The following is a 9,370-nucleotide window of genomic DNA, read 5'->3' as shown; positions in this document are numbered from 1 at the left end:
CCTAATCTTAACAAAAACCTTGTTAACAGAGAAATCATCAATTACATAAACTGGTTTTTTCAAGCCCAACACAGTCAACAATCTGTTCTAGTAACGGTTGAAATGGAACTCCAATCGTGGGAGCCACAGTCGCCATACCTGTATAATGCAATAAGCCAAATTTAATTTTACACAGCCTACTAAGTACAGTGGCAAAGTCTACCTACACTAACCCCCTCAATGCTTCCAGCCACCAACATATCTACAAAGACTTTTAAACCTTCCAATCACCATTACTACTACCATATAGACTTTTAATAATTATACTCAATCCACTCTATCAATATACTATAACAGCTTAAACAAAATATAGAGAAACAAAAACAGCAAAACTATTAATATACACTTTCAATAAACATACTTGATCCACAATATCAGTATACTATAACAGTTCTAACTTAGCACAGAACAAAATTAAAAAAATATACAAAAACAACACATGAAACCAGGATAAGCAGTATACGACAATAATCATGACAAAGCAATTAATCTTTATATAGCAAATCATACCAACAAATTAAGTGCAAAGTCCGACAAACCACCCTTACTCAGCTGCACTTGTACTCCAAAGGTAAATGCACAAGAGCTGTTCTAAATTCCACACCGGCACACAAAAAAGATAAAAACCAAAATTAGAATATAGGGTAAAAAAAAAAAAAAAAAAAAAAAAAAACAGTAAACCAAAATAAATCCTGATTACTACAACAAAAACCAAACACACATATACCAATTTTAGCTCTATACTAATCAATAATCACGCAATCTCACTTGTAGTAATAATCAATAATTAATAATCAATAATCAATAACAGCTGATGTTTATTTTCGGAATAAATTACCTTTGGAAGAAATTTCAGTGGTTAAATGTAAAAATAGATAATAATCAATAATTTTGTATAATTATTTTGTAGAAATTTCAGTAATTTTTAGAAACCAAACACACATATACCAATTTTAGCTCTATAATAATCAATAAACACACATATACCAATTTTAGCTCTATAGTAATCAATAATCAATATTCCTCAATATATAAGCTCTATACCACAATAATCAATAATCAATAATCACACAATTCTCACTTGTATCTCCCCTTCTCACAATCAAGATCAACTGTCATCTTCTTGTCTAAAATGAAAAATAGAACAATAACCAAAGCAGACCAATCTAAGCACACAGATACAATCTCTTAACACAAAAACACTAATCACCCTTCTTTAAAATACTTAATTAAATAAGAAATCCTCTTTAAACCTTGAAGTAAACACATGAATGAAACACCTATCCTCCCTTGCCATAACATCAATATCTATTAGCATTTAATCCTTGTCCATAAACAACAGGAACACCATTTCAGACTCTATAATCAAAGCCACAACTCAATAGCAAACACATAACAGAACAATAAACTAACACTAATCTAAACTTGAACAAAATAATCTCTATAAATAGTGATTTCTTAAAAGAAAGACACCAATTTAGCCTCAAGCACTCCCTCATTTCCTATGAAGTGGTTAGTAAGTCATAATTCATTATTTTCTTAACCATACATCCAGACATACAAAATCCTAACCTTTATCTTAAACCAAAACTCACCAAATTACCAATGCCAAATAGACAATCAGCACATGAGCCTTAAAACATTTTTTAAAATCTAAATGAAAAATAATAATCAATGCTTATCATCATTTCAATGGAGTACATTACTCCTAAAATACAATCTCACACTAATGTCCAGTTTCTACAGTCACTGAATTTTGTTCAACATCAAGAAGTCCAACCTAATTTAAGTTCAGTAATTATGTCCATCTTCTTAGAGTAAATGTTGTTTAATATAGATAGCCAAAGCTGAAACCAATGCTCAGTATTATCACCATAAAAGAAAACATAATCAAGCATAAGAACCCAGCAGAATAATTCCAAAAATTTTTATTTTTAAATTGCATAATGCAAAAGATTTTTATAGAACCATACCTACAGATACTAACAAAATGAACAAAGCACAATACACAGATCCTCAATCAAACTGGGCTATATATATAAGCAAAAGGGAAGGGTATGATCTGGAAAACTCAATAAAATTAAATGCATAAAATTTGTACAAAATCGTACTTTTAAGCAAAACAAGAGTGCAACAAACAAGGGGAGATCACACTATGGGCAAGCCATCCTACCATGAGTGAGCCACCCTAAATTTGTACTTATCACCATAGACTATAATTTCATACACATGCACCAATAACAACTCCCATATACAAAACACTAATGACTTTCATAATAATCAGCCCATAACCAAACTAAATTATAACTACAATACAAGCATAACTATCTTATGGCTCCTAAGTTCTTATTCTTACTTAAATTTACCTAAACGCATTTAATAAAATATAAACCAGATTTCATGTTTCTAATCAAATTTAAAATTACTGAAATTAATCTCTGCATAAACTCCTGCGTAAAACATATCTAATTAAATTACTCACCATTGTACACATGACATAACCAACCCATTCACCATAAGTTTAACTCCCAATAATCCCAATTAGTTGAAGAATGCAACACGTGAATAACAAAAACTGCAAACAACAAAATAAAACCAATCAAATTACTGATTACTAAAATAACTAAAGATAACCTCTACGTAAACTCCTGAATAAAGCATAATTAGTAATGATAACCCAAATTGCCTACAAAAAAATTAACCCAATCAAATTAACTATTACTGAAATAAATAAAGCTAATTTCTACATAAACGCCTGAATTAAACGTAATTAGTAAAGCAGAATCCCTCCCAACTTAATCACCATGTTCAATAATGCAAGTCGTGACTAAACGAAACTAACAATCTGCTGTGGTAGGACCTACAAGGAGAAAAGACACTTGATGACTCAACAACAATTTGCCCAATCACCAAATTTAAATGTAATGACACTCAAATGCAGGTAACTCAAACTCTCCAAATTTTGCAAATCTTGTGAACAGTAAAGTTATTGACTATAGACTCGTGTGACTATTCCTTTCATGTTGACCCAAGTATCCTCTTTTTAATGGGTAGGGATTTATCGATTGCACATATACAACAGTAGCAAATTGAGGCAACGACCGGGCTTCTCACTAGTTGAAAATTAATACGAGTACAAATTATATTATTACAGTATAATTTTTTTGTTCACCTCTACAGCTCTACTCCCTACATTTGTGTTATTTACTCATTTAATCTTGCTCCTACGTTCTAATTATTTTTCCTCATTTAGAGCTTCTCACTTTTACACTGCACCTCGCTTTCACTCTCTATCTCTCTCTCCTCCATTGAAGCAGCTTTTCAGGTAAAAATGTTTTATTTCTTCTTTTTCAAAGCATCGATTATCAATTTCTTAATCTAAGATTCATCGTTGATTTCATTGCTAGTATAATCAATTTAGGGTTCTTCTGAGGTGAATTGTTGAACTTTTGTTATAATTACTCAAGTTTTTTGCAATTTACGATCGATTTTGTTTCTAGAGGTTTTCAATGTGCAATTTACGTCGATATTCTTAAGTGAGATAAATCTGATGTGATTTTTGGAGCCTAATTTGATAATTGAGTCAAATTTGGTTGATAATGTGTTTCAAGTTGTTGTTTATTATCCTTTATTGTAGGAAGGAACCATGAAAATGGACCATTTCTTTCTTGGCCCAGGGCGGCCGTCGCTCCTTCCCTGGCTCGGGGACCGGCTTGCTTATTAGTTTAGACTTTAGAGGATCGTTGTGTAATACAAGTATCGTATTCATTATCCTTAAGAATTTACGGCAAGTCATGTTGTTTTTCCATGACTGTTTTTGACGTAACGAATTTTTTAGAATTTGACATTTCAGGCTTACCATCTGTTCCATATCGATTTTTCCTAGCAGTCATTCTGTTGTTTTGAAGATATCTAACCGCTTGATATCCTCCAATGAATTGGTTTTCCTTGTTTGGCGTGGCAAGGTTAGCTACATTTGTTTTTGCTTATAGTTCATCGTTGTTAAACCAATAGAGGAAAAGGAGGATGGAAAGGATTAAAAGTATGTCCCGGAGAGTCTCATGTTCTTTAGTATTGAATCAAAGGTGATGCCGGTTACCACTTAGGAAGTTGCATGCCATTTGCATCCTCCTTCTGTCCTAAATTGCTCACGGTTTTTGTACTTGTTTTAAGATAATCATAACAACCTACTGAAGTGTATTATTGCCCTTCACAGATGTATCTAGAAGGAGAAAAGTAGGATTTGGAAGAAAATTTTGAATTAGGAATAATTTCACCACTTGACTTGGCTTGCCTTTTTCATCTTATTTCTACTGGTGTTTCTGGACATTGGAGCGCTTTCTACTATCATATTCTTGGAAAATAGTTTACACCCAACCAAACACTCCCTCAGGGTTTAGCATATTTTGTTTCTGCAACATTGAGATTTATTTTTAGTGAATGAACAATTATTTCCCCTCAAAAGGTTTGGCTGATTGAGATTAAATTAGTGCAAAGAGTTGTTGTTAGTCAATAATCATCTTTTTCTGTAGGAAGTTCTAGAAATACTTTATTTTGAAGATCGAGTTGCCACTGAAATAAATATGAAAAGGCTTGCATTTTTCTGCCATACTAGAGTGAGCTCTGTAAGATTCACATCATTTATGGGTATCTCTGTAGAATTGTTTGAGAGTCTTGGCTTCAGCCTGTGAAGCTCTGTATTGACTGAGTTGCTCCCTCTCTAAATGGTAAATAAATCATGAAGGGCTTAGATCAGCTGCGAGAGACAAAGAAAGAGAGATATTTTAGCACATGTGAGTCTAGTGTAAGAAAATTGAGTTATACCGCTAATGTTTGGCAAACAACTGAATTAATATTGAGTTTGGGAATTTCAAGTATCAGACATATAGGATAAGACGATTCCTCACTAATTCCTGTTTTATAAAAAATATCCCAATATACTTCATATATAAATCTGAGAACAATCCTAACTCTTCGATAATATATCTTCCTCCTGTGCAACGCACTGTTTCTTTCCACGTCAAACTCTTCCTCACTCATCTCTCCCCCCCCCCCCCTTTTTATCCCCTTCCATTGCCTTAAATATTATATGCTACAGCAATGGGGCTCATTTTTAAATATGCAAGTTATTGAGCAATCGTTTCTTATACATAATCAGATTAAATCCTGTAGTATAATTTAGACCATTTAACCTATTGGGTTTTGTTAAATATTGAAATTTGAGAAATGCAGTCAATTATAAAGAAGGTATTAGATATCTTAGGAAAGTATTGCTTTTTGTTGAGTTGGTTGATAAATATAGAAGGCAAGTTTAATTCAAGCTGGAAAAATCACTAAAGGTGTGTTCTGCTTAACTCTATAAGGTGGGTTGATTGAGAAATCATGGACACAAGACAAAGAGGCATGTGGTACCGAAGGTGAAAACTGGAAGAGATAAATAAAGAGAATAAAGGATTTTCATGGATTAGAAGAGAGAGGGATGACGAGCTTAGTGGAGGTAAGGTGAATCAGAAAGGGGAGTTGGTGAGGAAATGAAAGGGAAGCTAAGTTCTTTTTTGAGTTTAGAGAAACAAAAAAAAAAAAAAAAAAAAAAAAAAAAGACAGAAACTACCATATAGTATGTCATGCAAGTCTGGTATACTAATATATTTCTTTAATAATTGGGATTATTAGTGGGAAAATGCTAAGTTCAGGATGTTTTCAAAAGACAGCTATTAGATGAGAATTTTCCTGTCAAGTTTCTTGGTCAAATTCAGAATATTCTAAAAACTCCTAGGTATCCATACACAATAGCTCTGCTTTGCACAAGTGTGCATGTGAATTATTGTATATGCATACGTCTCCACATGCTGACATGTATACCTTCTTTTTCAGGCCTCTCGAATGCTTGTAGTAATGTATTATTCCTAAGATGGCTGTTTCTGATTCCTGTATTTTTTTTACCTCTTCCAGATTATAGGATCACTAGAATAAGCGTCTATGTTGAAACTTCTTTGAAAGAGTTGAAATTAGAAAGCTGAATAAATTTTGGAATCATGGGAAGCTTGTTGATTGTATTTGGATGACTTATAACCGAATACAATTCAATATCATCCAACTATGTCTGAGAAATGCTCTCTGCCTTTCAGGAAGTGTAGTAATTGTTATTTTGGCATGTAGGTTTGCCAACAGCTGGTGCCACATAGTTAAAATAATTTTCATTCTTGCTTGGCATCTTCCTTAGTTGTGTGTGATTTAGTGATCCTTAGTGTCTTCTGAACAGAAGTCCCTTCTGCAATGGCTTCTGCTTGCTTGTTTTCCTTCCCTGGGAATGTTATTTGTAAAATGTGAAATTTATGCACTTTATTCCTTTACTTTTTACTGGCACACTAACTTTTATTTTTTCGGAATATTCTGTTTTAGGTAATTTCCCTTTATGGTTTATTTTTCAAACTTCTGCTTTAAGAATGAAATCAAGAGTCAGTAGTGAAGCTAGGACTCAGAGGCCAAAGAATGTTCAAGGAGAGGGACCAAATTGGGTGCTTGTTGTAGGTGGTGCCTTATTAAGTACATTATCTGTACGTCTTGGATTCAAATTGAAACAGGCACTTGATTCTAAACATCAAGATAATTCTATCTTGAAAGGTTTGGACTTCTGGAAAAAGGTTTTATGCTTTTTTTTTTTTTGTCGTCCTATTCCGTAGCTCACTTTGATGCTAACATTTTAGGTAATGAGAGAACTGCAGGACGGAGGTTGGGAAATTGTCGCTCAAATTCAAGCTTGCATTCTTATGGATTGGATGAGAATAACTGCTATAATTGTGCTTCAGGTAGCAATTACCACAAGATTACTACCTTTGGTAGGTGCAAAAAATTTATGATCTAGGTATTGTTGTTTTCAATGTCTTAGTGGTAGATGGACGTTTTGAAGATGCTGCAAGTTTGTATGGAGTAAATGTTTCCCTTTTTTCTTTTAACTTTCAAATGACAGTCAATTCTAAACATGTCTTGCATTTTTCACATTGATGGTCTGAGAAATTTTCAAAGGTTGCAAAAGTTTTAGAATACATGGTATAGAATAATATAAGTTATGTGACAATCACTTAAAGTTCTTTAACCAAAAGAAAGTTTTACTTTGCATAGTGGTCATATACTAGTGCTTCAATTACAAATTTGCAATAGAAAGGATGGATGCAAGAGCTGGTTTGGGTTGCTAAAAGAGGTCAACCTTGGCAATGGTGTATAGAACCTCAATCAATGACTACATTAATAATCAATATTGAGTTTTGTTTCACCTTGATGAGGTCTATGTAACCTTAAAAGAGATATAGTGAATCAACTTTAACAATCAAAGTTGCATCATTTGTGTATAGCTCCATTCTGTTAGTTCAGATTAGAGAAGAGAGGCATCATAATTTTCAGTAACTGTTATGGGTGTCAATGACAAATGATAGACAAGTCGAGCATATGATGCATTACTTGTGGACCTGACAATACTTGACTCAAAACTAGAGCCAGATATTAACTGACTTTAAATTTTTGGAGCAGGGATGAGTATTCTCTATTTGAACCCTCAACTGCCCAAGTACAAATAGTAATTTTGCTGTTTTTGGATTGCTGTGAGTTGATATTACATGATCCTGAATACGTATTACATGATAGGAAAAGACATGTTACTTATAACTTTATAAGGCAATACAAATCTCTAAAAGCACCATATATATCTAACTGATTGTACATGGATATGGTTCAGTTCTTATCTCCATTTTAATTTGCTTCTTTTGTGAACCCATCACCTTTTTTTATTTATTTATTTTTTATTTTTATTTTCTGTACCATCTATTTTCATAATATTGCTACTTTTAGATCTTATTTGACTCTACAAAGATTATTACTTCTTCTGTCCCAATTTAGCTGCCCCATTTTCCCTTTTTGGATGTCCCAATTCACTTGCACCATTTCCTCTCTAAGAAATTTTAAGTCCCTAAGATCTTTCTTGAGTTAAGTCCCATGCCTCAACCACCCATTTTTTTTCTCTCTACTTTTTCACTTACATAAAATCTTGTGCTAAAGGATATGGGGCAAGTAATTTGGGACAGAGGGGGAGTAGAAGTATTTGATAAGTGGCAAAGCCATAGTCGTAGAGAGAGAATATAAAACAAAGCCATAGTTGTAGAGAGAAAGAATATGAAACAAAGGAGCATTATTTATCATTGCATGTGATTAGATTAAATGAAGGGACTACTTAGTTTATTATAAAAATTTCATTTGGGTTATTGATGTAGGAGAACGCATAACAGAGGTTAAGAGCTCTTCAAACGGCCCTATTATGACAGAACCTGAGGTGTCACTACCTTTAGTGACTGTTCCGACACCCGAATACAGCATGGTTTGGGTATCATCTCCAGAGCGTGGTGACCCACCTCCAAAACCGTTTCAACATTCAAGTAATTCTGACTCACCGTGTGTCTCTGAATCTGGCTCTGACATGTTTAGCAAGCGGGATGTAATACAGAAACTCAGGCAGCAGTTGAAGCGAAGAGATGATTTGATAGTGGAGATGCAGGATCAGATTGCTGAACTACAGAATGCCCTTAATGCTCAGATGTCTCATTCTGAGAACTTACAGTCACAACTTGATGCGACAAACAAGGAACTCTTTGATTCCGAGAGAGAGATCCAACGACTGAGGAAAGCTATTGCAGATCATTGCTTGGCACATGGGGACCCTAACGAAAAGCTTTCTGCCACAACTTCACCGGCAGAGAAAAGAAATGGTCATGCCAATGGATATCTTAATGGAGATGCCAATTTTGGGTTCCCTGAGAAAAGTGGAGATGATGAAAGAATTCAAATGCTGAAAAAAGAAATCAGAGGGTTGAAAAAAATAATTGAAGGGAAAGAGTATCTACTAGAAGGGTACAAGGAGCAGAAGGATGAGCTCTCTTCCAAAATTAAGGAACTGCAACAGAGATTAGATTCTCAGCTTCCACATATATTGTAGAAGAATCCTTTTTCTTTCTACTGCCCCTGCAACCCCCCTTTCTCATTTCTTTTTATTTAGCGAGGAATTTAGGATTATAGTGTTAGAGGAACTTTTGCTCCTCTTTCCCAAATTCGTTCGTGTGCTAAGGCTTTGGGCTGTATATATATCTTGCACGCGCTAGTGAAAGTTGTCAGGTAATTTTTTTATTTATTTTGAACCATGCTGTAACTTGGCAAGAGTGGTGTTCATAAATTTTCCGAGGAAATTCTATTTGACGAGTTGCCACAACAGAAGGAAACTCTGAATATAATCCTGTGGATTATATGTGGATAACGATGTGTGAGTTTGGAAAATTGTGTAACTTGG

At 33.9% G+C, this 9,370-nt stretch overlaps 1 protein-coding gene across 2 annotated transcripts; it reads left to right on the top strand.

The window, feature by feature from the left end:
- The first annotated feature begins 3,204 nt into the window (after window positions 1-3,204).
- LOC110715448 lies at window positions 3,205-9,337 on the top strand. 2 transcript variants are annotated; one of them, XM_021894035.1, is made up of 4 exons: window positions 3,205-3,364; window positions 6,442-6,663; window positions 6,747-6,848; window positions 8,304-9,337. In XM_021894035.1, the coding sequence occupies exons 2-4, from the start codon at window positions 6,486-6,488 to the stop codon at window positions 9,020-9,022; spliced, it is 999 nt and encodes a 332-aa protein (XP_021749727.1). In that variant the 5' UTR covers window positions 3,205-3,364; window positions 6,442-6,485; the 3' UTR covers window positions 9,023-9,337. The 2 variants fall into 2 exon arrangements, with proteins under 2 accessions (XP_021749727.1, XP_021749721.1); XM_021894029.1 differs by having other exon boundaries at window positions 3,210-3,364; window positions 6,747-6,878.
- Window positions 9,338-9,370: the final 33 nt, after the last annotated feature.

The sequence above is a fragment of the Chenopodium quinoa genome, unplaced genomic scaffold, assembly GCF_001683475.1.
Source record: "Chenopodium quinoa cultivar QQ74 unplaced genomic scaffold, ASM168347v1, whole genome shotgun sequence".
NCBI classification, from domain to species: Eukaryota; Viridiplantae; Streptophyta; class Magnoliopsida; order Caryophyllales; family Amaranthaceae; genus Chenopodium; species Chenopodium quinoa.
The sequence above is the reverse complement of the archived record's forward strand: the minus strand, read 5'-3'. Positions and strand labels throughout refer to the sequence as shown.

Coding starts and splice junctions, on each gene's coding strand:
- LOC110715448 (XM_021894029.1), top strand. CDS start 6,486: ATGAAATCAAGAGTCAGTAGTGAAGCTAGGACTCAGAGGCCAAAGAAT. Junction 6,664..6,746: donor AGATAATTCTATCTTGAAAG/GTTTGGACTTCT, acceptor CTAACATTTTAG/GTAATGAGAGAACTGCAGGA. Junction 6,879..8,303: donor CCACAAGATTACTACCTTTG/GTAGGTGCAAAA, acceptor TTATTGATGTAG/GAGAACGCATAACAGAGGTT.